The 27,711-nt window shown below is 38.7% G+C and overlaps 1 protein-coding gene across 2 annotated transcripts in view; it reads left to right on the top strand.

The window, feature by feature from the left end:
* The window catches only part of ACTN2 (actinin alpha 2), a 58,880-nt gene that overhangs the window by 14,554 nt on the left and 16,615 nt on the right, over positions 1 to 27,711 (top strand). For both annotated transcript variants that reach the window (XM_015857897.1, XM_015857896.2), the window contains exons 2-12: positions 3,648 to 3,762; positions 4,372 to 4,491; positions 10,950 to 11,036; positions 12,019 to 12,106; positions 13,928 to 14,006; positions 17,269 to 17,350; positions 21,737 to 21,822; positions 23,239 to 23,331; positions 24,347 to 24,577; positions 25,654 to 25,801; positions 27,422 to 27,572. In XM_015857897.1, the coding sequence (XP_015713383.1) occupies positions 3,648 to 3,762; positions 4,372 to 4,491; positions 10,950 to 11,036; positions 12,019 to 12,106; positions 13,928 to 14,006; positions 17,269 to 17,350; positions 21,737 to 21,822; positions 23,239 to 23,331; positions 24,347 to 24,577; positions 25,654 to 25,801; positions 27,422 to 27,572 (1,280 nt within the window). The remainder of the gene's footprint in view (positions 1 to 3,647; positions 3,763 to 4,371; positions 4,492 to 10,949; positions 11,037 to 12,018; positions 12,107 to 13,927; positions 14,007 to 17,268; positions 17,351 to 21,736; positions 21,823 to 23,238; positions 23,332 to 24,346; positions 24,578 to 25,653; positions 25,802 to 27,421; positions 27,573 to 27,711) is intronic.

Raw genomic sequence — 27,711 nt, 5'->3', positions numbered from 1 at the left:
ATTTCCTTCACCTTAGACTTCATGGCATTCTTCACCATACTTTCACTGTGCTTCATTTGAGTTGTTACTGTGCTTGTTTTGGTACAATTGAGTTGTACATGGTGAACTGCCTCTCCTGTTGCAGTTACTCTAGTTGTCTTATTGAGATGTCCCACGTTAGTAACATGTAACATATTTCAAACATGTACCACCTATTGCAGTGGGAAATAAGGGGATGGTTAATGGTTCCAAGCAGTAAGATGTAACATTTTAGTTGTTTTCAATTCAGGGAAATATAGTTCTGCACTAAATGAGCAAAAGGTGGAACTGCAGAAAACCTAATGATGCCATGTGTGATCATTGGTCTACATCAAACTGGTCTATCAGCAATTTTCTACTGTTTTTCACCTTCATGCTCTTTTTTTGAGGGGGAGGTGGAGGTGGGCAGAATTAAATATTTAAGAGAATGAGGGCTAACACAGTGTCTCAAGCCCAAGAAGAATCCCTCATCCTGAAGTCATTTGAATGCTGTGTAGACACAGGAGGTAGGAGGTCATGTTGCAGGATCATGACTTAGATTTTAAAACATGCATAACAGACAGATGGGCAGCTCTTCAAGGGGGAAACCTCAGTCTTGCCTGTGGGAATGTTCTGGCAGAGCTCTCCGTAGCACTCTTGCTGTGTGCTTTGAACACAGTAATGTTCCATATAACTACAGAGTGAATCACTGCATCCCACTTAGGCTGGAAGTAATGAAACCCCCCAGCCAGCACAAGCAGAGGGGAAAATTACTTTAGGAGAAGGGCTGTAAAACAGCGTCTTAAGAAACAACTCTATTAGACTGAGATAATTGGGGACAGCATGTATATACACACACACACACACACACACACACACACACACATATATATATGTATATATATATATATGTATATTTATACATGCACACAATTACGTTTGAATGGTTGTAATTGAAACAAATTGTCTACATGTGTGGTTTCCTGCTCTGCATATTAAAATTTAAGACCTGCTTAAAGTGAGTTATACTCTTCTTTTCTTAATAGATAGAGGAATTATTGAACTTCCTATTAACACAATGTTTTCCTTAAATTCCCTACATTAAAACTGGATATATATATATTTAATATTTTCTATGGGAACACTGCAGAAAGACTAGACACACAAAACCCAAATATCTTACTGAGACCAGCTTTCCTTCTGGTAGAGGGGCAGATGAGCAGGAACATGCATTTTTAAGTCAGTGTGATTTTTCAAACTTATTATAGCAGACAAAGTCATTTGTGTTGGAAAGAGTGAAAAGTCGTGTTAACCTTTGTAATGAGCTGTAAATTAGAGATATGTGCCTACTATCACAGGGACATATGAAGCTTCTTACTATAGTATCTTTCTACTATTCAGGCTTTGAAACATTATCAAAAGTAAGTTATCATTACACCCACATGGAAATGCACGTGTGGACTTTCTCAGGAGTGTATGACAGTTGAGCTGTCAGAGGTACCACTTTTTCTGCTAAAGCACAGCCTTCCTTGTGCCTGCACAGCAGTGTTTGTACTATGGAGCAGGTGTACCCTGTTATTTCTTGGTATTAGCTGCAATTGATTGATAGTTAATTGGGATTATCTTCTTGTTCTGTCTTTTGATTGCAATTCTACTTGTAAAGTGCTTGTAAAGTAAAGTGGCCCGAGTAAATTGACAGATATGTTTATTTTGCTCTGGTACTTTCTTTGCAGTCACAGGTCCAAATATTGCCAGTCTTCACAGTGAGGATATGGGAGGCATGGAACAAAAACTGTGCTCCTTTTTCTAGTTAGCTTTTCCAAAACGTTCTTGTGACAGCAATGGAGTTATAGTGCATGAAGAGAAAGTTTGAGGCTCTGCAAATTTCTTGGCTTTCTACCTTACATCGTCTCCTATGTAGTCTCTTATCCAATAACGTCACCTAAATTTCTCTGGTAGTAATAGATTTAGAAAGGAGGGGTTTGTTTGTTTGTCTTTTGTAGAGTGATCCATGGTAAACTGGTAAATAAATTCTAAAGAGAAATATCTAGCTTTCTAAGTCCTCATGGCTTCTGGTATTCAACTTGGTGCCTTCAGTCCTGCCTTACTTCTCTGAGCAATCTGATACTCTGAGATGCGTCCAGCAGAAAAAGGAATTTGCTTTGTGTAAGTCATTTAATAGCTTTTAAATCCCAATGGATTACAGAGTTGCAGGATACTGTATGCTGGCTGTATCTTGATCTTCAGAACTTAAACGTGCCTTGAATTGCTCCTTAATAACTATTAATAGAACTGTTAAAATCAAAGTGGTGAGAATTCAGGTTTGGAACAAGTGGTATCGTGATGAGAAGGGAAGGGTGAGGTGTTCAATGAAATGTGAATTATGGAAAGTATTAAAATTTGCAAGTGAAATTTCGAGGTAGATTTAATTATTAAGTCAACTGGTTGCGTCACTGAAACAAATGGTAAATGATCCCTTAAGTAATATTCCTATTGCTATCTTTAAGTAAAGAAAGTAAGCCAACTTGGAAGGCACCAGGCTGTGAAGCCATATGCGAAAGAGTCTGCTGTAATGTTCTACTCTTTCCTATTCTGTTACTGGGATCAAAAATTAAGTAGTCTGATGAGCAGGTGAGAAGAAAGGAGGCAATGAAAATTGAGATTTAGGATATATTTTAATTTTTAAAGTAATTACACTAAATCACAGTATGTAAGCATAGTAATGACTATTAAACAAATTTGCCTTCATGTGTAGATCTTCTATAGAAGCGTTTGCAAACAGAATGCAGTACAGTATTGCTTCTAACTGAGCAATCATTTGCATCTTCATGAAAATCTACAACAAGAATCATAAGGAGGATCCAGGAAAGTACAGGTCTGTAAGCCTGTAGGTGCCAAGGAAGGTTATAGAACAGATCATCTTGAGAGAGATCAAACAGCATCCTGGCTTGTGTCAGGAACAGTGCAGCCAGCAAGAGCAGGGAAGTGATCATCCCCCTGTAGCTCTGGTGATGCTGTAACTCAAATACTGTATTCAGTTTGGGACACCTCACTATAAGAAAGACATTGAGGCCCTGGAGTGTGTCCAGAGAAGGGCAAGAAAGCTGATGTAGGAGCTGGAGTACAAGTCTTATCAAGTGTGGCTGAGGGAACTGGGGTTGTTTGGTATGGAGAAGGATTAGGAAAGAACTTTATTATTCTCTACAACTCCCTGAAAATGGAGGTTGTAATGAGATGGGAACTGTTCTCTTTTCCCATGTAGGTAAGCAGTAGGTCTAGGGGGAATGGCTTCAAGTTGTGCCAGGGAAAATTCAGATTGCATGTTAGGAAAAATTCTCTGAGAGAATGGTCAGGTGCTGGAATGGGCTGCCCAGGGAGATGGTTGAGTCACTGGAGGTGTTGCACTAAGGAATATGATTTAGTGGGGAGGTATTGGTGGTAGGTGGATGGTTGAACTAGATGATCATGGAGGTCTTTACCAACCTTGGTGATTCTGTGATAATCTGGGATAAGAATTTTGAACTGTTGTTCCAAATTTCCTAGACAGCTATGGATGTCTCTGTTGCAGTGTTTACTCAAATGGCTTAGCAATTGCTTTGGAAAATGTTATGTTGATAGTTTCGTTCATTTATTTTTATTTACTATTACAGACATTTACAGCATGGTGTAATTCTCACCTCCGCAAGGCTGGGACACAGATTGAGAACATAGAGGAAGATTTCAGAAATGGTCTCAAACTGATGCTGCTCTTGGAAGTTATTTCAGGTTGGTTAAAGTTTGCTATTTTTTCTTCTCCACTGTTCAGAGATGCAGTCACCAAGGCACACTCAAAATGCCCGCGAGTGGGAAAGGAATAGCTCATATTGTAGACACGCAGTGAGGATGAAAAAGGGAAAAAGGACTTTTCATGAAGAGCAGTTTACATTTTTAAAGGAGGTTACAGTGGAGGTTTTTAAACGATCATTCTTTGTGAAATAGAGTCATATTTTCTAAAATAATTGTTTTTCATGATCATCTAAGAATGTAAATTCAACCAAACATGTCAATTTATTTTCTAAAATTGGTTGATCTACTGCCCTGAATAAGGCTGTTAAAAGCTATCGATCTTGGTCACGTTTGAGAGGATGCTAGAGAGTCCAGAGTCCAGGTCCAGGTTTTCTTTACAGGCAGGTAGCGGTGATGAGAATATCCTTCTCTTTGACTAATCAAGTACTCTAAAGTAGACGGTAACAGTGAAACAGAGGTCTAGACTCAGGAATTACTTGCATTACTTCAGATGTTTTTAGTGTTCAGAGCATGCTCATTCTTCTACTCACTTGAGTGTTGTAGCCATGTGTATATAACAGTGAACACGTTCATTTTGTTATCCTGTAGGGGAAAGACTACCGAAACCAGACAGAGGGAAAATGCGCTTCCATAAAATTGCTAATGTCAACAAAGCTCTGGATTATATCGCCAGCAAAGGAGTGAAACTTGTGTCCATTGGTGCAGAAGGTATGTAATAGATCTTGACAGTGGACCTAACTTAGGTTCTAAGCAGTCACATTGCAGAAGTATAGATAGAGACGCTGGTACAAATTGTGCTATCTATGGGTAACTCAAAAAGCCCTTAATACTGATGGCTCGCTTATAGCTCTGAAAGAGAAAGAGGTGGAAATGTGTGGACACCTGAGGAGGGATAGGGGCATGACTGTGCTCTAATATTTGTTTTTCTTTGAGGTTAAATTGACTTGTCTGTAGCTGTTTCAGTGGGTGTTCAAATGGTGATTTGCTCATTTTGAGCTTAATTTTTTTCCTGTATGTTATTAAAAATAACTGTTAGAAATCAGGTTGGATTCTAGGGTATGCTTTATTGAATCAGATCTTTTTTTACCATTAGGAACTGGGACTTACTTCCATTTTATTATGTGCATGGCAGGTGTGCTTCTAAAATTCAGGGGTAAAGTTAAGAGAGTGATCAAAAGAAATTCTAGCAGCTGGGGAGGGCTAAACATATGAAGAAAGTGAGGTGGAATTTATTTATTGAAGTTCATTCATCATATTTGCACAGCAGAACATCAATGAATATTAAAATAAAACCATGTAGCTAGCTACATAATGATGAACGTAAACTGAGCAAAGTAAGACAGGCTCTGACTGGAAGTGAACCTAGGCCTTCTGTGAGATTCAAATGATGTTATAACAAAGACTAAGGTTACAGAAGCACAGAATTGCAGGTGTTGGAAGGGACCTCAAGAGATTGAGTCCAACCCCCCTGCCAAAGCAGGTGCTCTACAGTAGGTCACACAGATGGGCATCCAGGTGGGTTTTCAGAGTCTCCATGGGAGAACCCACCACCTCTCTAGGCAACCTGTGCCAGTGCTCCGTCACCCTTACCTTAAGGAAGTTTTTTTGCATGTTAGTACGGAACTTCTCATATTCAAGTTCTAAGCTATTACTCCTTGTTCTATCACTGTGCACCACCAAGAAGAGTCTGGCCTCATCCGTTTGTCTCCCACCTTCCTTTAGATGTTTATAAACATTAATCAGGTTCCCTCTCATTCTCTTTTTTTTTCCCTGAGGCTGAACTCAGCCTTTCCTCATGTGCGAGGTGCTCCAGACCAGAGGGCCAGAAAGATGATTGTTTCTTAGGAGTTCACTGTCTTTTTTGAACTGGTGAACCCAGAATTGGACACAGTAGTCTAAATGTGGCCTCACCAGGGAAGATCAGGGTAGACAGGGAAGATCACCTATGTCAACTTGCTGGCCATTCTCTTTATGACTCTGTAGAATTATCTGGTCCATGTATCTATAGAAGCAATGGAAGAATCTACTAGCATTTGATGATTCTACAACAGGTTTACCCACCCTTCATTAAATATGTTATGGCTTTGCCAGTGCTCCAAACTCCAAAAGAAATGAGTTCCTCAGGGCAGAGCATTTGGACTGTCTGGACTCACCCTTAATTCATTGGTGTCTGAAGTGTGTGGGCCATCTGAGTCCAAAACCATGCCATCTATTTTTAGATGCATAACAGGAACATTTATGGGACTATATCATCAGTGGGTGTTGTAGTTTAAATTCATAGTGGCCAGCCAAGCTCCGCGCACCCTCTCTCTTGCTCTAACCAATGGGAAGGGGAAGAGAATCAAAAAGACAAATGTAAGAAAACTCAGTTGGTTGTGATGGCGACTGTTTAACAGGTAAAGTAAAAGCTGCACATGCAAGCAAAGCAAAATAAGGAATTCATTCACTACTTTCAATTGGTAGGCAAATGTTTAGCTATTCCCAGGAAAGCAGAGCATAGTAGATACTTGGGAAGGCAAATGCCGTAACTCTGAATGTCCCTGCTTACTCCTCCTTTCGCTGCAACTTTTATTGTTGAATATGCCACCATATGACATGCTGGGATCAGCTGTCCTGGCTGTGTCCCTTGTGTTCTCGGCCAACTTTTTATGCACCTCTGGCCTTGCTGGCAGAGTGTGAGAAACAGAAAAGACCTTGACTCTGTGGGAATCTTTAAGGTCCCTTCCAACCCAAACCATTCTATGGTTTGTGTTATCAATACAATTTTCATAACAAATTGAAAACAAAAAAGTACCATTTGAGATACTATAAAGAAAATTAACTCTATCCCTGTAACTAGTACTGTGGGAAAAGAAAGGCAATTCCCAAACTCACTTCAGATCTCAGAAGAGCTCTAACGAATTTCAGAAGTCCTTGTTCCCCTCCATCAATTGTACAAGCAGCAGGTGTAGCTCAGTTAAATGAAGTGGAATGGAAAAATTTGCTTCTACCTTAATTCTCTGCAGTTATGGGTGTTTTAAGAATGACATGGCATTGAGCAGACAGTAGAGGGTACTGAAGAGATAGTTTATGTATAGAAATGAAAATCAAGCATACGGGAGCTTGTCTGATAGTTGGTGTGGAAATACTGAGAACACAGAGTATAGAGCAAAAGAATGGTAGTTTGTGTCCTGTCACGCTGGGACTCTCATCTGAAAGCAAAGCACCTGTGATATCTCCGGTCAGACATTAAAAAAGTTTAAGCTAAACCTGCTGCTCCCCTTGAAAGCATCTGGTGTGAGTTTAGACCATCAAAACAGGTAATTCCCTCTGGAAGGGAGGAATGACAAGGAGCAGTTACCCATTACAGATACTCTGTAAAGTGATGTCCATCCTTTCCTTTATATTTCTTGCTGTGTGTAACAACAGGCTATAATAAGGGAGGAGATGAAGGGGATGTTCTTGGCTGTGCTGCAGGCTCTTATTGCTTGTTTCTGGAATTCTCAATCTGTAAGAAGAGAAGATTAGAAGTAAAGCTTCATTCATTGGTATTTTAAAACTATTTTAAATTCTTGCATGGAAGCAGAGGAGAAAAATACAGTGTTACTATTATAGCTTACAAGTAAAGAGAAACCTGTCATTGTAAGACATTGTGCTATCTCAAGTATGGCTACTAATGCACATTAGATTACATCTGTGTGGGCAGGGGCAGATAGATTCGTGTGCCTTCCCCTCCTACTCTAAACAGGCTGAACACAAAGCTTTGGTGGAGACACACTTAGTGCCCTATTAAGTTTATCACATCCTCTCTGCTTAAGTTCTCTAAAGCACAGTGCTGTGCTGATGCAGCAATGTAGTCTTGTATCTGACTGGATATAGTTTCATGGTGTAGGACCTCTGGCACCAGTACCTGTTTGAACAGTCCCTACTCCCCTTTGTCCCGCATTCTTGCTCCCACACTTCTCTGCCCTACCCTCGCACTTGGGTTGACAACTGTTTTTGTAACCGTCCTGGTGATTGGATCAGTAACCTGATCTGGATTTAAAACGCATTCCACTTCTTTTTTATTTTGTTGCTTTTTTCAGCATTATTGGCTGGACACTCCTTATAGTAGGAGGGTAGAAAGTAATGCCAGCAAGGAGGCAGAATGCAGGCTTTTTGAGCAGCATGTATCGTTATGAACATTTTCAACCTCTTAACTTACTGCCCACCCATATGGCATGAGCCATGTGGGCTTGTCTACACCCATCAGTTTTGGCATTCTCTGAGTTACATGGATATCTGGAATACTTAATTTCCAGAGCATGAAGGTTTTGTATCTAAACCTGTTGAAGATCAAGTTTTATTACGTGAAATACTGAGTGGAGAGCACATAGACTGAAGAGGGCCAAATGGCCTTTAAAATGGAGCCCCCAAACAAAGATTAAACTTTAATTCCTGTGAGATATCAGTTCAATTTAATATTTTCTGAGGGACCAAGAATATTCCTTATAGCCATTGTTAGTGCTCTGAAGACTGGCTTCATTGGGCTATTGGAGGAATGAACAGGGAGAGGTGATCACCTTTAACTGTGGTGCTGAGCAAAAGTCCAGTTCATCTTCTCTGATCTGCACTGTGGAAGAACATTTCTCGCCCTTGATCATAATGATGAGCTAAAAGCTCATCAGAAAGCTAAAGCTAAAGATGTGCAAATAATCCTCAAGAGCCACTAGTACTCCAGAAAGATGTTTTCCCTTAAGCTAATGAACAAACAAAAAACTACAAGTGTGTGAGGACTCGATTTGCAAAGTAATTGCATCCTGAAGAACAAAGGGAAGAACAAAGATCTATAACTATAAAAGATAAGTATCCTTTCAAAGGGAAGCCATACTGCATTGCTTTTTCTTGGCAGGAGGAGGGAAAAATACAGAATACCAAATGATGTGTGTCTGATAAAAAAGGGTTAGATTAAAAAATGAATAATATCAGATCCAAATATCAAGGCAGAATTTTAAAATATAAGACCTTGCCACATTGCTTTGCCTATCTTTTTACCTTGGTAGTTTTTATTATCCCCTCTTGCACTTCCCATCTCTTCTAATAGTTCAACAATGCTTTTTCCCCATATGGCTGTAACTTTGCATATGTGAAGTGCAGGAATTGTGTTCCTGTCAGAGCAAACACACACCATGAAGAAAATGTCAGTAAGTCTTCTACTAACCCATGCAGGAAAATTATAGGCATTAATATTTTTTGACACTGATACCTTTCAACATGCAGTGATTCTGTTCTTCTCTGTTTAGGTATTTTTTATGTCTTTTGTATGTGTTGTTTTGGGATGGATGTTTTTTTGGACTGATCAAAATGCAGTGAAATACATGACCTGAGAGGGGAAAGGAGTAGCTATGAGCCCTAATGAAGTTTAGAGATTTGGAGACACTTGAGGTCTTTCAAGGCAAATAAGGTAGTAATGGTGCAAAGTTAGGTTAGAATTCTGGAAAATGAATGTAAAATGCAAGGAGGAAAGCAGAAAACTAGCCATTCATTTATAAAGTTATCACAATAAGAAAGCATAAACAAGTCATAGGTAAGATGCCTCCTATCACATTTGTTAATTCCAAAGGTTCAAATGATAGCTTCTGTTGCATACTAGTGCAAATTAGCGTGTATCTCAAGTCCTGTGGCCAGCAGCTGTTTTGTTCTGTGGAAGTTGTCCCTGGATTCAGGCAACCTTAAAGTACAAAGTGAGTTCGGTTCCTTCTGGCACCTCTTTCAGCATTCCATGTTAGACTGAGGAAATTCTTTCTATTCCCTCCCCGGAAGAAGAACAGTGGGCCCACAGGCAGCCACAGCTGCTCTGCTTCTTGTGCAGGGCTGGAGGTGGCTTTCAGGCAAGGGAGCAGCTGGTGCCTTCCATGCCTCACTGCTCATTTGGTGTGAGGTGGCTGGAAAGAGCCTGCAGCTCCCTTCTATCATCCTCCCACCTCCTTCACTTTCCAGTGCTGGACTCTCCTTATAGTCTCACTGTGGTCCTTTAAGTATCTCATCATTCTTTGCAGGCTGATTTTGTGTTATCATCACACAATGATAACACATGTTTCGGTGGTATATTTTTTTGTAGTTGAAAAAGTGAAGTGGTTTTGTTATAAGCATTACAGACAGTGTAGGAGCACTGGATTTTAATTGGCTGAAGGAATGCCCCTGTATCTGTAGAAGGCTTGGAAAAAGCATATTGCTAACACCCCATGGACTCTAGCAGTCTTGAAACAAATTGAAAATCCAGAAGTCATAGAATGGTTTGCGTTGGATAGGGCCTTTAAGATCATCTAGTTCCAACCCCCCTGCTATAGGCAGAGATACCTCCATCAGCCTCCTGGTCATACTTCTCTTGATGCAGCCCAGGATACAATTGGCCTTCTGGGCTGCAAGTACACGTTGCCAGCTTGTATTGAGTCTTTCATCAACCAACACTCCCAAATCATTCTCAGGGCTTCACTCAAGCTGTTCTCTGTCCAGCCTGTGTTTGTTTCGATTGCCCTGACCCAGATGCAGGACCTTGCACTTGGCCTTGTTGAACTTCATGAGGTTGGCATGGGCCCACCACTCAAGCCTGTCCAGATCCCTTTGGATAGCATCCCTTCTCTCTAGTTTGGTGCAAACTCACTGAGGGTGCACTCAATCCTGCTGTTGTGGGGAAAAAACAAAATGAAAGGTTAAAAATCTCACTTTGTATTAAAAGATACATAGACATGTATAAATATCAGTATCGTAAGACATCTATAGTCTCATGGTCATGTTTCTAAACTGCTTGGCAGGAAGCTGTGTATCTTAGTCTCCAGAGGTGCCATGTCCTCTGAGCTGTTCTTCGTATCTAGCCTGTGCTGGTACCAAAGATAGTATTTAGCTTTAAATATATGTTTCCCCTTGGGCAGTATCTATAGAAGTCAATCTGAAAGGTAACTTTGTGAGATGGCTGCAAATAGCTGGAAACAGGCTTATAGCAGAGAAGAGATAAAGGGACTGTAACCTCAGTAATCTTCTGTCTGACTGTCAGGGTAGCAGAAACGTGAGTCTGTTGAAAAATGAGCCCAGATGAACTCTGTAGACAATAAATTATGGTAGAAATGTAACATATTAACTAGATACATATGTTTAGGAGAAAAGAAAAATGCATTTAAAATATACAATTTTATCTTTTTCCACCTTAGAAATTGTTGACGGCAATGTGAAAATGACTCTGGGTATGATCTGGACCATCATCCTCCGCTTTGCTATTCAGGATATTTCAGTGGAAGGTAAGTGTAACGCTTCCATGTTAAACAGGAGATTTGTTCTACAGTGTTATTAAATAGATTGTACACGAGTGCGATGAGTATTTTAAGAATGAATTACTTTTTCACAGAAAATGATATCTCTGCTTTGTGACAAAATACGTTTCTGGAGTGAAGAAGTAATTACTAAAATGGAGAAGTTCTGGTCATGTCCCTTGGTTATAAGATAGATAGAAACAAGTTTACATGAGTTTCAGTGGCCTGAATCTATGCTGTACTCTGTGTGGTGGTCCTATTTCCAAAATGCTTTTCTAGACCTGTGCATTTCCATCCTTTCTTGCAAATATATCTGACTGTTATATCTTTATGTCATGTTTTTTTTCCTCTGCTTCAGGATTTTTTTCTTAACATTCAGTTGGTAACTGTCTCCAAAGAATGTGTTGTTTTTAAAGCATTCTTTAAAATCCCCTGAAAAGTCTGGGTTGCTAGGAACTAATCTCAGTTTTCAACAGAACTAGTGCCAATTCAAGGTTAGCATGCTGTCCTGCCTATCATTGTCAGATGTTAACTGTAAACCTAGAAGTCTCATTGACTTGGATGCACACAGCATACAAATAATGATTTATCCTGTATTTATTCTTCTGCATAAGCAGAAGTGCACAAGCACGTTTCATGTAGGCACCAACTGAATCTGTTGTGCTTACTTCAATTATTACATTTGTATTCAGCATTTTTCTCCAAGTGTATGTTCTGCTGCCCGATTAATGTAATTTCTTAAACTGCTAATATTCTGGAAATATTATGTGGGCTAGGACTCTGAGTTGTTCCAGTTGAACTGATGTCTCTGTCATAATGGAGCCTCTCTAGTCCATTTGCATGACTGTCTCTTAGGATTAAATGTTAGTTTATGCTAACCAGTTTTTGGTGAATGCCCACCTTTAAGATGAGAAGATAAGAATTACTTGAACTCTTTTTACATCTTCTTACGCTCTGGTGTCTGTTACAGAGACCTCTGCCAAAGAAGGGCTGCTGCTGTGGTGTCAAAGAAAAACTGCTCCTTACAGAAATGTCAACATTCAGAACTTCCATCTTAGGTAAACTTTCATTATTTCAAGAGCTTAGAAGCAGTCTTATGCTAGGTCAGGTTTTTCCCCCCATAATTGCATAAGTGAATTTCACTCTTCACTGTTAACGTGGGCTTTTCTTCAAATTCTTACAGTGTGTGTTCAGTCTTACCTTGGTTAGCCTTCTGTGCTATTTATCCTGTTTATGGAGTTACTATTTAAGAAACAAAAAGTCCCTACTCCACACAGAACAAACATATGATACTCTTAGATGTCCCTTGTATATGGCAATATCTAAATGCATAATGATGTAACAAATGACTACTTTTAAATGAGAGCCACTGGTAGGTATAGGATGGTCTTGGCAAAAACACCAACGTGTTCAGCACAGATGTTTCATTTTGATGAATCAATCTTCATTATTTTGTAAAATAATAATAAATAAGGAACCAAAAAAGTGAGTCATTACCCAGCAGTAGCATTTAAAATACGCTCACTTTCATTATCAGGATCATTACCTAAGCTGCAAAATTTAGTGAAGCTCTGTCTTGTGGTTCTGCACATCTAGTAAGGCCTGTAAAGGGACCTCCAGACCATACATAGGCTACTTGCTTTTGGGACTTCACTCAGCTGGTTCCTGTAGCTGTGCTGGTGATCCACCTGATGTGGATCTGTGATGTGGATCTGCCATTTGTGCTGTGTAACCATGGGATTTTACCTTCCTTGAAACCTCTGGAGAACTTACCAGGGCTCTGTATCACAATGTTTTGGGTTTGTAGAGTTCATTTATCTTGTGAAGCTCTAAGAGCACATGTAATAGTGATAGAGAAGATACAGTTCATGTGTGCATCCACAGATGGAAGAATTTGATGTACAGTCCCTACAGCCTTGAGAAATCTCAAATTTGTAATGTTTTATTTGCCTTGAAAGTATAGCAGTGTATTTTAGTAAAGCTTTATATGGATGCAGGGAGTAGTATTAATTATGGTACCAGAATCTTAGTGTTTATGTGTACATATGCTGGCTCTGATACACGGCGTGGGGAAAACATGTCGAACAGAAGTACCTTGATTTGATATTTGTGTAGGTTTTTTTTTTTCTCTTATACAACTGCTTTATAGCAGTGGAGTTTTTTTGCTGTCCAGACCATTTTAGTCTATGTCTTTTGGAAAATTTTGGTTACTTTGGTGCTCCTTTTGATTTAGTTCTAGCTTCTGAATGATTTTATGTTTTACAGTGCACGTAGTTTCTGCTTAGATATATTATGCTTTTATTCAGTGTGGTTATATTATTTAAATGATTTATCTAGACTTCTCAATGACAGGTATTCCAACAGCTTTTACCTTATGTCTACCTTTAGTACCACACAGGTACTGCACAGCATAAAAAACTCAAGCCCACAGTCCTAGTAATCTGTTGTCATAAAGTATCTTCCAGAGTGATTGCTTCTAGCTGAAAGGAGCTTCTCATAATTGTTCCAAATAGAAGTTATTCACAGCTCTATTCCTTTCCTATTCTTGCCTCGAAAGGTAGTGGACATGAAGTCACAGTTAAGTGTCAGACTTCAGGCCTGACTTGTCATGTCTGTGGAATGTTTTAAATGAACTAAGATATTTCTTTACTTCATACTTTTAGGAGCATGACATAGTTGTGTCATTGAAATTATCTGAAATAAAAAGCTCAGAGGAATGAGAGTTGACAGAACATAATTGTCAGGATTTAACAGGGGCTGGAGGTGGGGGTTCCTGCTTCATTTTAAGCCTTGAGCGAGGATCAAACTGTAAAATGCTGTGACTTTATTCATTACTTTATTCCATTCCTTTCATTTTTTTTTATTCCTCTGTTTTAAAGCTGGAAAGATGGCCTTGGATTATGTGCACTTATCCACAGACACCGACCTGATCTTATTGACTACTCCAAGCTAAATAAGGTCAACAGTCTGGACGGTAGAGCATGTTGTCCTGCAGTGATTTGGTTCACTTCTGGTTTGCTTACTGTGTTTCCTAAATGACGAGCTTAGGAGCGCATACTAATTCTAACTAATTTTTATGCTCACTCCGAAGAATATTGTTTAGAGGAAAGGAGGCCGTGACAGTCCCTTGTTGTTCTTTCATATCCACTACAGCGACTTCAGTATTAATTGCAGAAAATCCATTTCTCAGCAGCCAGGCAGTTTGTCTTTTATGACGTGCCGTAAGGATGTTAAATCAAATACACTGAAATTCTCAATTCACAACTGATATGTGGTACAGACCATTCTGCTATGTGTCCGCTGTAAATAACTGTAGATTGCAGAGCTGTAAACAAGGACAAGATAATTAATTGTAAGATTGATTAGAACAAACTCTGCCCTAGGAATAAGCAGTTGTTAGGATTACATAGAGAATATCCACCGGTTCTTACTTAATATTTCATTATACTTCTAACTATCCTTCCAGAAAGTGCAGATGAGATAGCTACCGTAACTTATTTAGGTAGCATCGCATGGGGGTTACAGGCCCAATTTGTTACGTGGAAAAATGAATTTGTTCTAAAAGATGCAAGCTACTTTGGTTTGAGAGTGAGTAATGAAAATCAAGTTATAATCTTGGAATTTCTGAGTCGTATTACTGAAGAATTAAAACTGAAAAGACAATGGCATGTTGGCATTTCGTGCAAGATCTCAATAAATTCATATGTTTTTCTTCCTCCAAAGTGAACATATTTTGGATTCTTTTGTGAATAACAATGAAACAGAAACCTTAATCATGGATTTAATTTGTTGAGTGCCACTTCTAATTGGTGAGAGAAATTGGTAAATCTTAGATAATACTTCTCATTCCATTCCCCTTTATGATAAATTCATTTTACTTGTGGAATCAGCTCTTATGAGAAACCCTTTTGTGGTGGAAAAGATGACAGAAGAAAATTTGAAAACTTTGCCTGCTTTATAATATGTTAAATTTGTGCTGGAACCCTCAAATTTTAGTGAAAATTAAATGAACTTAAACACACACTGTTTAATTTAGGCAGTTGTTAAGACAACTGCAGACCTGAACAAAAGGACAAACAATAAACTGTCAGTACTGGATTCTTTAATTCTATATACTTCCTTTCATATGGATGGACAGGTGGATGGAATAGCTAAACTACCTGTCTCTGCATACATGCACCCAAGCTTGGCACAGAGAAGTTAGTCTGACTGAGTTTGCACTTAGAAAAGTGGAACGTGGTACAGAAAACTTCTTGGTAAAACCAGTCTACATATGAATGCTAAGAAAAGGGAATAGCACATAAGCAGATCTGCTTCAGCATTACTATTTCCCTTTTAGAGGTTTCCAAAATAAGAACAGGTCAGGTTTCAAACTGAGGCTGAGCTGTGGCACGTAAAGCACATGCAGAAAAACCCTAAAATAGATCTTGCTTTTCTGTCCTGTCTGCATTTGACTGACTACTCATTTTGGTTACATTAACAGCTGTCTTGGTGTCCTGTTTCTTGGTTTCTTATCTCTTGCATGCTGTCTTTTATTTTTCTCACCAATGTGCTTTGTGTGAATTTGTAGCTGGAAAGATGGCCTTGCTTTCAACGCCCTTATTCATAGACACAGGCCCGATCTTCTTGACTATGACAAGTTAGATAAGGTATTTCTCTAGTTGTAGCAGAGACTTTTAGTTACTGTGGCTTATAGTTTTGTTTAAAAGTATGGGTGATTGGGATCTCCAGAATGCGCTGATTTTAAATAAAGTTATTTCTCTATGGAGCAGCATTTACTCATGGATGCAGTACCAGGCACACAAACAGGAGGTGCCCATCACTCATCCATAAGCAAAGTGTCTTAATCAAGTCAGTAGGTCTCAAATTTAGTTTATTCCTTTCCATTTAATTTCAGCAAGAGTTTTAGCATACACATTTAGTAAATGTTGTATTACATGTAGTGTGTCATGTAACAGCAGAAGTAAGTTGATGGGTTTTAAATATTGTCCAGATTTCTTCTTATGTCAGTGATGCTCAAAACTGCTAAATGATGAAGTGAGAACTTTTGGTGAGAGACTTTGTGTTCTACTATAACCAAATTGTTAAGGCATTATTACTTATTATGATACCTGGCATATATGCATGAGATCTAAGTAATTACTCCCATTTCATTATAACTAATCCTAATAGGTCCATTTCAAAGTGATAAAAGAAGCATGCTTGTGTCTAGATCCTTTTACAGGGAGTGTTTGTAATCCAACAGAAGCCCTGTAAGTTCACTGCAGCAAACATGTTAATTTTTTCCACTCCCCTCCAGCTTCTCCATTTTTGTTTCTCTGCCCTGTCCTTCTAAACTATCTGTGTAGATGTTGACAGTGTCCATAGTAGCTGTGATCATTTAGCAGTTTCTGAATACTTGAAAATAATAACATTAATATCATGAACTGCCGCTTCACGTAAGATATTTTTGCTCCAAGCTGATATTAGAAGCCTGACTTCAGGGCATCTCTCATCTGACGTGGTCTTCTCTTGTGAGCAGTTGTTGGTAGTGTTAGAAACAAAATGTGTGCTTTTCGACTGAATTTTTTTCACTGCTTCCTTTTTTTTTTTCCTTCAAAAAACAAAATCAAACTCTCTAAACAAGAGAAAACTCATCATCATCAACAGCTCTAAAATTCAGCTTACACGTTAGTTTCAAATTTGTCTCTCCAAGTCAAAACTAGGAGATTTTGCTCCTTCTGGGTAGCTGTTCTGTTTGTGGTTCCTTTTTTCCATGCATACACTGGACCAACAGAGGAACTGTTATCACAATAGAATTTTTATCACTGTAATACAATGTTTACTAGGTGTCAAAGTGTGATGAACTAATTCTGTGATGAACAGTCTAGTATACCCTACTGGACCAGAGACCTTGACTGTCTGTTTTACTGCAATGCTTCATTCAGAATTAGCTCTTTATGAGTATATGTTGCATATGTTATCTACATTTCCCTTCCGAATGTATTGGAGCGTATATAGAATTACAGGGTTCTAGTGTCTTTACTAATGTTTACCTTTGAAAGAACAGTAGTAGATAGATCAAAGGGCCATATACCCCTACTCTGCTTTTTGTAGAACAGTAGCTGTGATTCTAATTTACAATTGAGAAAAGCAGAGTAAGTTTTTGTGCACCTACTGCAGTAGTCTTGCTTCAAAGAAAAAACTGTATTTTTGACTTGTGTTTTCTTTGTTCATGCAGGATGACCCCATAGGAAATATCAACCTTGCCATGGAAATTGCTGAAAAACATCTGGATATCCCTAAGATGTTGGATGCAGAAGGTGAGAGCTATTGTGAAGTTTGCATTACTCATAAGCAAGAGATTATAAAACTTCTGTTTTGTATCTAGCAAATTTTCATTGTTCTTTCCAATTGAATGGTCATGGAGAAACTTTTCCTTTCTGCTTTGTTTTCAAACAGTCTTTTCCTTCTTGTTCTACATATATTGGATAGTTCCACTCACTTTTTCATCATGCTTTATTCTTTTGCTGTTGTTTGTACTTACTATAGCACTTTGGACCCCAAGATCAGCATGTGACCCCACTGAGAAACGAGGTTCAAATATAGAATGAAAAGATAATCCTTGCCTATAAGAAAGTATAATCTATGATTAAAAAAGCGAATACAACTGTTAACATCTTAAAGCATATTTATATTTCTAAATGAGAAGACCAGGAAGGAATAGAAGTAACTTTAAAAATATACTACTGATAACATGACTTCGGTGAAAGAACTTGGTTCAGGCAAGCTTGTTTTCTTCCCATTTAGAATCATAAAACTGTTTGGGTTGGAAGGGACCTTCAAGATCATCCAGTTCTCAACCCCCTACTGTAGGCAGACACTTTTCTCTAGACCAAGTTGATAAAAACCCCATCCAGCCTGGCTTTGAATGCTTCCAGGAAGGGAGCATCCATGAACCTCTGTGGGCAACCTGTTCCAGTGTCTCACCACCCTCACAGTAAAGAATTTCTTCCTAATATCTAGACTAAACCTACCCTCTTCCAGTTAAAAACCACTTCCCCTTATCCTGTTGTTTCCTGCCTTATGAAAAGTCACTCTCCAGCTTTCCTGTAGGTACCAGAAGGCTGCTATATAGTCTCTTCAGAGCCTTCTCTTATCCAGGCTGGAAAGCCCCTGCTCACTTAGCCTGTCCTTGTAGGATGATGCTCCAGCCATCATTTTTGTGGCCCTCCTCTGGACCTGCTCCAACAGTTCTGTGTCCTTCTTGTGTTGGGGACCCCAGAACTGGATGCTGTACTCCAAGTGGTGGCTCACGAAAGCAAAGTGGAGGGGCAGAATCACCTCCCTTGACCTGCTGGTCATTCTTGTCTTGATGCAATGCAGGATACAGTTGGCCTTCTGGGCTGCAAGTGCCACACTCACAGCTCTTGTTGTGTCTTTCATCAACTCTCACCCCCAAATCCTTCTTCTCAGGGCTGCTTTCAAGCCATTCTTTACCCAACCTGTATCTGTGCTTGGGATTGCCCCAACCCAGATGCAGGACTTCGCACTTGGCTTTGTTAACTTCATGAGGCTGGCACGGGCCCACCTCTTATGCCTGTCCAGGTCCCTCAGGATAGCATCCCTTCCCTTTAGTGTGTCAACTGCACCACTCAGCTTGGAGTCATCTGCAAACTCACTGAGGGTGCACTCAACCCCGCTGCCCATGTTGCCTACAAAGATGTTAAATATCACCGGTGCCAGCACCGATCCCTGAGGAATGCGTCATCACTGATCTCCAACTTGGACATTGTGCCATTGACCACAGCTCTCTTAGAGCAACCATCCAGCTAATTCCTTACCCAGTGAGTGGTCCATCCATCAAGTCCATTTTTGGACTTGACATTTGGACATTTATTTACACTTTTTATATACACTTTTTGCAGGAATCAATTTGAACGAATAGCTTCATTATTTGTTTTCTCCAATAATCTTTCAATCTGTCTACAGATAACAAGGAGATACATAACATTTCCTGAATTTCTTCAAGATAACCAGCCTTTTTGTATTCAAGCAAAAAATAGTGCAACAATACTGGAATTTGCTTACACTAGTTCAAAGTATTCTTCTCCAAGAGAGTGCTTCTGGTGACTTTACAGTAGAGTTGTGATAACATGGCAATTATGCAAAACACACAGACTCATCTTGTCCACTTCCCTTAAAGTCTTTGGCAGGCAGGAAAGTTAGGGCAATACAGGATGAGACTGAAAACCCAGTTTGTAATATCCCAACTGAATATTTTTCTTGGTTTCACCTGCGCTTGGTTTTGATTATTTGAACTGCAATTCTCCTTTTGAGCTCCACTTGATTATTTTACTCTGGTACGTGGTGCAAAGAATATACGGACATGATACCTCCTTACTATTGAACTTGTACTATTGTTCTCCTTTCACTCATTTTCTCTTGACATTAAATGCATGGAAAATTTCTGCCCCTCTTCTCCCCACCCTCACCCCCATCAGATTTCCAATATTCTCTAGCTCTTTGTAATATTCTTGACAGTTATGTGGGGGGAGTGAAATCATGCTGCTTCTAGCACACTCTTGAGTACGCGTCATGAATTTTTGCCCTTGTATTTTCAGTGGAAATGTGTTTTCTTCTGAACATGTGACAGTGCTTCAAACCAGTAAATACATTGGTCCTGAAGTTAGAAAATCTCTCTGTTATTGTTAAAATTGTCATCTCATTTATGGATCTTCACACTATTATCTTCTCACTTCTACAGTGGCAAAAATCTGCAGTTTGCATAAGCATCATTCAAGCGTAATTGGTGTAAAACCACCTTTTTCTGCCATTGTCTGTCAAGTAATCAAAAATATCAACTTTTACTCATGCATTCATACCTCAGTCACACCCTCTCTAGGCTTTTAATCTTCCCTGTTCTAATAGGGATAAAGCTGTCAGCCAACTAAGCCAAACTCTTATGTGATTTATACCAGTCACTAAAGAGACAGACTGGCTCAGGAATAGCAAAAGAAAAATATCCAAGCTTTTCTTAGCACAAAATGTATTTCTGAACTGCAGGATTTCTGCAAGTTTCCAGTATACATCAGTACTTTGTCATTCACAAGGATCCTTTGCTAATATATGCTCTTATTTTGTGACTGTTGATGGCTGCATTTCTTGTAGTATTAATTTAGATGAAGTTGCTCTGGAGTGGCAATGAAAGTGAATCTGGTAGATTTATGAGCCACACCATCTGCTCTAGAAGTTTCCCCAGAACAGAAATTGGCAATACTTTCTGAATAGTCTCCATCTTCAGATGCTATACCATTTCAGTGTGCCTAAAGTATTTTCCATTTTTAGTTCCTAAAACTTAGAGATCTTCACAGTGAAATCAGTAAATTGAGTCAGGATGAAGGATGATATACTTATTTTTAACCCATGTAGCACTGGCATCATCAGCATAATCTAATGGAAGTACTTCAAATAATTCTGAGCAGTAAACCCTTTTCTCTCTACACAGATATAGTAAACACTGCCAGACCTGATGAAAGAACTATTATGACTTATGTTTCCTGTTACTATCATGCATTTGCTGGTGCTCAGAAGGTGAGGTTGTAGATAGATCAGATCTCACCCTCCACCTTCTTTGTTGTTTCTTTCAGCAATTTTTCCCCCCTCTTTTGATCTTTCCCTCAGTAGTTCTTAGGACAGTATCTTAGAGCTGAGCTCATTTCCTGTTGCCTGCTTTTCTCTGTGAGATGGTCTCTGTAGAGCCAGTAGTAGTCTATCCATTTGTTCTGTAGATACAAACTTTCCTCTCTCATCTTCCTGTATATTTACTGATAATATCCAGTAGGTTTTTGGCATCTGATCACCAGACTTGGTAGGACATTATTTAATATCCTTTGATTGAATTTTTTGTGCTTTGATTAGAAGCACTTTAAAATGTTAGAAGAAAATAAGCTTATGGTGATAAAGCTATTCCAATAGCAGAATTTCATCTTTTTTGCCTGCTGGATATTATTCTTGTTGCTTATGTCAAAATCTTCATAACAGATGCTCAGAAAATGAATCCTTTTCTTATGCTTTCAGGATTGTTTTTTAAAATATTAAGTACTCAATGGTAAGTACAATCAGCAACATAAAACATCACTGCTATACAAAACAGATAGGAAAACACACAGACATCTCAGAACAGCCCTGGAATCATGTTCTGATAAGAAAAAGTGGAAGTAGAAGAGGCAAGGCAAATCAGAGAGTTGGATGTATTTTAGGTATCAGTAATGCAGGGAGTACTGATATATAATGTTAGAGTTGAAACTGATCCATATGTAGCTTCCAGAGGAGATCTCCCGAGGCCAAAATCTAGCTTGTCTTTTCTCTGTGTTAGTCAGTGCGGTGTTCATGCCAATTATTACGCACATAGTCCTTTTTAAAATGAAGGTAATTTCTTCTGTGACAGTACTGCAAGATCAAAAATTCCACATTTTTTGTAAGAGTTTGTATTGAATTTCTAGAGCATGGATTTGTTTTTCTATCAACGCCCATCAAACTAAAACTGCATTTATTTCAGCTTTGTATATGTTCCAGAGTACAGAGCTATCTATGTACAGGAAAACATTTGCAGTGACAACTATCTTGTGCTTTTATTTATTCACCCTGTCTTCTATTCCTTCTACTTTCTTTTTGGTTTTTGTTTTCATTTCTCCCCTACGTTATAGATATTGTGAACACTCCCAAACCCGATGAGAGAGCTATCATGACATATGTGTCCTGCTTCTACCATGCTTTTGCTGGAGCAGAGCAGGTATTAATCGATTGTCCCTTCAGGTTGCTGTGTTTTTGATGGTTTCACTTTTCCACACTGGTTTATATTTATAACAAAACAAAAAAACAACCCCCCCTGAAAAACTTCAAACTCACTACTTTTGTACTTGCTGTTTTAATTAACAATTGCAAGTATTATATACTTGTACTAATACTTGTTCTTAACCAACACTGAGCCTGTTCTAATTAAATGTTGTGTACCAAGTTTTCTAGTAGATATTTGTGATTTTGAGTGTCTTTGTTTGGTGATTGTAAAGACCATTTCAGAAAATCTATTTGAGGATACTGTGAAATAGGGTTGTTTGTCACTCCATCAACATCTTATGCTTTTGCTGCATAAAAGCATGTTTGACTTTTGAAGACTGAGAATATTCTGAACTTACTCATGCTGAGTAGTAATTTAGGGCTGCCTTGAGATATGGAGAGGCACAGAAGTTTCCCTGTGCTCCTACTGAAGCCAGTGGAGTTATTTCTAGACCAAAGTGTTGGTATCAAAAGCAAGAGCATCAGCACAAGATTTATTATGTGGGATAGTATTATAACAAATGTTGCATTTCTGATTGCTGTATTTCTTACATTTCTAGTCTACAAATGAACACAATCCAACATATGTGGAGAAAAAAAAAAAAACACCAAAAACCTTAAAAAATACTTTAAAGTAGTTGATATTTTTCCTTCTTCCTCTGAGCTGAATTTCCCCTCCTATCTGGTAGGCCTTCTATGCCATATTGTAGCACAGCTATGCTGTTGTGCACTCTTCTATCTGGGTGTGCAGGTTTTGCTATTAATAGAAAAGAAAGATTCTAAATACTATTTTTAGTTGACTGGATATACTTTAGATTCACATTTGTATGTAAGTATAAATTTGTGATGTGGAACTATTAATGTCAGTTTTAAATACAGCAGAGCTACAGTGCTTTCAGAATTAAATTTGGCCGGAGTCTAGAAAAGATTTGCTGTCAGTAGTTAAGCTGTATTGATTTTCAAGGGTGTATGTGCATGTGGGTCCCCTGAATTGCATCCAGTGTTTCCTGTGTAGCTAACAAACCTAATGCCTTTTTAGCATGCTTTAAAAAATTAACCTAATTAGATAACTTCAAGAATGGCTTAAGTTGCTTTTGAAAGTGCAGTATTTATTAAACAACTATAATGACAGTGGGAAATTCCCCCTTGTATAATAAGGCTTCCTTGTACAACTCAAAGACTTCTGTGCCAATCTATGCCTCATTTAAGACCACCAGGGTCTGTAAGTACATGAGGATAACCTAGAAGCATAAATCAACAATTATAAACCAATGTGATTTTATTTGCAGCTGCCGTGTTCTTTTTTTCTCCAAGCCTGTACGTTTCTCAGAATGTTTACAAGTATGTCCTGTTTTTTTGCTATGTTTTATAGGCTGAGACTGCAGCAAACAGGATCTGTAAGGTGCTTGCTGTGAATCAAGAAAATGAGAGGTTGATGGAAGAGTATGAGAGACTGGCAAGTGAGGTAAAGACAGCCTTTCCTGTAACATGGTGATAATTGTGTTCATGAAATACTGAAAGCTGAAAGATTCACACACTGTGTGCAAGACAGAAAGTGAAAATATCACAAAGGTAAATATCAGTTGTAGGGTACAAAGTTCAGTATCCCAAAAATGTCAAATATCAGGTCAGTCCTTTGCCACGGAGCTTGCTGTCTCTGTGGCCTCCAATGATAGCTTTTCCATCACCACGCGTGGAACATACAGGATTCTTTTACTCTTAGCAAGCCCATTGTCTTTATGCACTGCAAGCTGCACCTGAGCAGAGTCTCAGGGTGTTCATAGAACACCTGTGAACACAGGCAGCCAGTGAATGATGAACGCTGCTTGTGTTGTTTTTGATTATAACCAGAAGACTGCTTTTTTTCCCCCAAAACATAGGTAATGTAATTTTTCTTCACAAAGTATGTACTGCAGACTTTGAGTCAGCTTCTCATCTTTTCATGGTATTTGGAAAATTTACTGTGTCAGGACTGCAGATATATAATACACAAGTGAGAGCTCCTTTGTGTTTATAATGCACAACCTCCAAAAACATACACACAAACATAGATGCAAAGAGTAGTGCAGGATTGATACTAATCCTGCATAAAAATATATGCATATCTTGAGTTACTTGACTGATGTTCATTCTGATTTATGAACTATGACTTTGAGACATCAATACCAATACTTTTGAAAGTGGTCAGTGATGCTGGGTAACCTTGTGTTTTAATTACCTGGAGTCACCTTACATGCATGTCCATGTTCATATCCTGAAAGTCAAGATATTTCCAGAGGTATTGAGAATATCTGAGTACATTAAGGTTATCTTTCTGTTGAGAAAATGTTGTTCTTACTTAGCATTAGGGCACTGACTCCAACTGAAGTTAACAACAGTAAGATGGAGCAAACATGATTGAAATTTATGCCTTCAGTATTATCTTCTTTTTGGTTGCTCTTCCATTGCCTTAATTTCAATTGTTTGTGTTGATTTGAAAGCTTTTAGAATGGATTCGCAGGACAATTCCTTGGCTGGAAAACAGGACCCCGGAAAAGACAATGCAGGCCATGCAGCAGAAACTGGAGGATTTCCGGGACTACCGCCGCCTGCACAAACCCCCCAAAGTTCAAGAGAAATGTCAGCTGGAGATCAATTTCAACACCCTGCAGACAAAACTGAGAATCAGCAATCGACCAGCTTTCATGCCATCAGAGGGAAAAATGGTTTCAGTAAGTAAAGGAGGCATTGATATTCCATTCTCCTTTCTACCAATCTTCTCACAAAAATTTCAATATGAAGGACTGAATTACCATTCTGAGCCATGCTCAGAAACTTTGGTTCGCTGCACTTTGTCAATATCAAACCACTCTCTTAAACATTCCCTTTCGTTCTAAAATCTTTCATTCCCTTATATATGCTCCTTGCTCTTTGAAAACTTTCCTCAGTAGCAAACTCTCTTGAGACAGAGCTTTCTTTGAGCCTGTTGGTTTACTTAACTACTTTTTTTTTCCTTTTTTTTCCTTTTTTTTTTTTTTTCCCTAAGCAAAACTTGCTGGTTTCACTGACATTTTACTCTGCAGACACAGAGAAACAACTGTGGCTCAAAAAATGCTTCTATTTTTTCTGAAGATAATAACTGTGGGTCAGAACATTATTGGGGAATGCAGCAGACCTGTATCTATACTCTGTTTTTGCACTGTACTTTTGTTGCTTAGAGTTTACAAACAGATGGTTGCATTACTTGCAAAGGGTGGCTGCCATGCCACTCAGAAAATAAGGGGTCTCTCATGTCAGTTTCCTTCTCATGCCTTTGAGCTTCTAAGGAAAGTCACAGAACTCTGTACACTACAGAAATGGAAAGAATTGGTATTCCAGATAAAATAAGGATCAAGTCTTCTTAATACTAATTGTTTTGTTATTGTCAGTTTCTGAGAGCACAGCACATTAATTCTGATAATGGACAACTACATCGCAAAAGAAACATGTACTTGGAACATGAGAGGTAAAACTAATGTGTCATGAGGACACTGAACAAACAGTTTTGCTTGAAAACCATTTGTGTAGAGGATTCTTTCATGATCCTGAACTCCCTTGCTCGGGATGCTTTGTCAGGTGTAGTTGTTTGGACTATCTGATTTCCGGAGCTGCCTGACAACTGACATTTTCTATGATTCTGGTGTTTGGCAAAATCTGGACATCCTGACTTGTTTTTGGAAGAAAAACTGTGAGCGAGTCAGAAATCTGCCAATTTGGATAAAAAAAGATTATAGTTTCATTCACTCTTTCTCATGTATTCTCTTAAAAGGATATTGCTGGCGCTTGGCAGAGACTTGAACAAGCTGAGAAAGGCTATGAAGAGTGGCTGCTGAATGAAATACGAAGACTGGAAAGACTTGAACACTTGGCTGAGAAATTTAGACAGAAGGCTTCCACTCATGAGCAGTGGGCATATGGTAAGCAGAGATGGCTTCTAACATTTTTCACATTTTAACCTTCAAGGTTGAACTGCCAATGATGGATGTTTGCCAACCAGGAGCACTCTAGAAATTAGCTTGGGCAGCTTTAGAAAAGTAAAATGCTTACAGATAAAATTGGAGGTTCTGTTGCCTACAGTCATAGGCATGTTGCTAATGAAATATAACTGTGAAAATCATACTCTTTTCTAATAAGGGAGTGAATCAAAGCTATTAAGACTAACCAATAAAGGAATAAAGGCTTTTACTTGTAATGCATTCCTATGCGTTTGTACACCTGTGATCCAGCCAGGAGTGCAGTGAGTACAGAGATTCAGTTCTCCATTTGAAACTCAAAAATAAACTGGGATCTATGGCTGGTTGAATGTGGAATTATTAACAGAGCTCTTCTGGTTACTAATCATTTGGCCATCTTGATTTTTAGTAGTTCATGTAAACTGCATGATGATGGACTCAGTTTTGCTTTGCTCCATACCCTGGATTATAACCCATGTGTGGCTCTGTTTTTTGAAGATGGCCTAACTTTAGGTGTAGTTGTAATGGGTACAGGACCATCTATTTTACAACACCAACATAAAGTTTTGTTGATGCCATTAAGCATAGCAACCCTATATCATCCTTGTTTTGTTTGGTTGTTTGTTTGTTTTTGGCCCTAAGAACCACTTTCTTGTTTCTGCCACACTTTTGGCTTCTTCCAGCTATAGTCTTTTCACACTGTGAAAGTTAAACTGAGACTATCCAATAACATGGCTGCTAGAAGCATGCATAGCAGTAGAAAGTTACCAAACATACACTAGAAAAGAAACTGCAGCATTTATCATCCCTGAGAGCCTATTTTCTGAGGATATTCTACTCATGGTGACGTGGTATGGCTATTATACAGGGAAAAATTCACACAGGCTTGTACATAGCAAGTGAAACAATAGTCCCTTCTGGCTCTAGAATCTGCAGAGCTATGTAATGTCATATGGCAAGCTGCAGTTTCACAGGCTGTCTGTTTAGGTTTTTCTACAGCACAGGAGTTACTGAGAAGTAATATTTCAGTTTCTGATTTCATTTTTGCTTCTCTTGCAGCTATGTTGGCATTTTCCACTTAAAATTCAGTAATTGATACAAAATGCAGCTGTGTATCTCTAATTCTGGCAGGAAAGTGCTGAAATTAATAATGAATTGAAAGCAGAACATGAAAAAGAGTAACAGTTCCTTAGCAGGAGTGAAGCTGAGCCTAGTAGTGTGATTTCTGGTATGGTAAATCAGTAATACACTCTGAAAGATTTGTCAGATAGTCCAGCTATTTATATAGTTTGCTAATATACCACTTTATGCCAGTTTCTTAAGTAATGCAATACTAGCTATTGTAGACACAAATAATCATCCTGTGCAAGAATCAAGAGATTACTGAGAGACCTTAAAAGATATTTTACTCTTCTTATTAACGCTATTATGATGACAAATTGCCACTCATTTCAGTGGGGCAGGGACTTCATCTCATACATGTGCTTTTGACCATGCCTCGGCTAAGAAAAGTGGACTGAATTTACCACTGTTCTAACTCATAAATTAGTAAAAATAGACTAATAATGTAATTTCCTCTTTCAGGCAAAGAGCAGATCTTACTTCAGAAGGATTATGAATCTGCGACTCTGACAGAAGTCCGTGCCATGTTGAGGAAACATGAGGCTTTTGAGAGCGATTTGGCTGCTCACCAGGACAGGGTGGAACAGATCGCTGCCATTGCCCAGGAGCTGAAGTATGTTCCATTTAAAGGCTTGCAGCTGCTGACATTTAACTTTGCGATAAACTCTTTCCAATGAATTTGATAGTGTCATAGGTACCAACGTAAGAATTCCAGAGATAGCTTCATAAGTATATTATCTGAGCTGGTCACT

The sequence above is a fragment of the Coturnix japonica genome, chromosome 3, assembly GCF_001577835.2.
Source record: "Coturnix japonica isolate 7356 chromosome 3, Coturnix japonica 2.1, whole genome shotgun sequence".
NCBI classification, from domain to species: domain Eukaryota; kingdom Metazoa; phylum Chordata; class Aves; order Galliformes; family Phasianidae; genus Coturnix; species Coturnix japonica.
The sequence above is the reverse complement of the archived record's forward strand: the minus strand, read 5'-3'. Positions and strand labels throughout refer to the sequence as shown.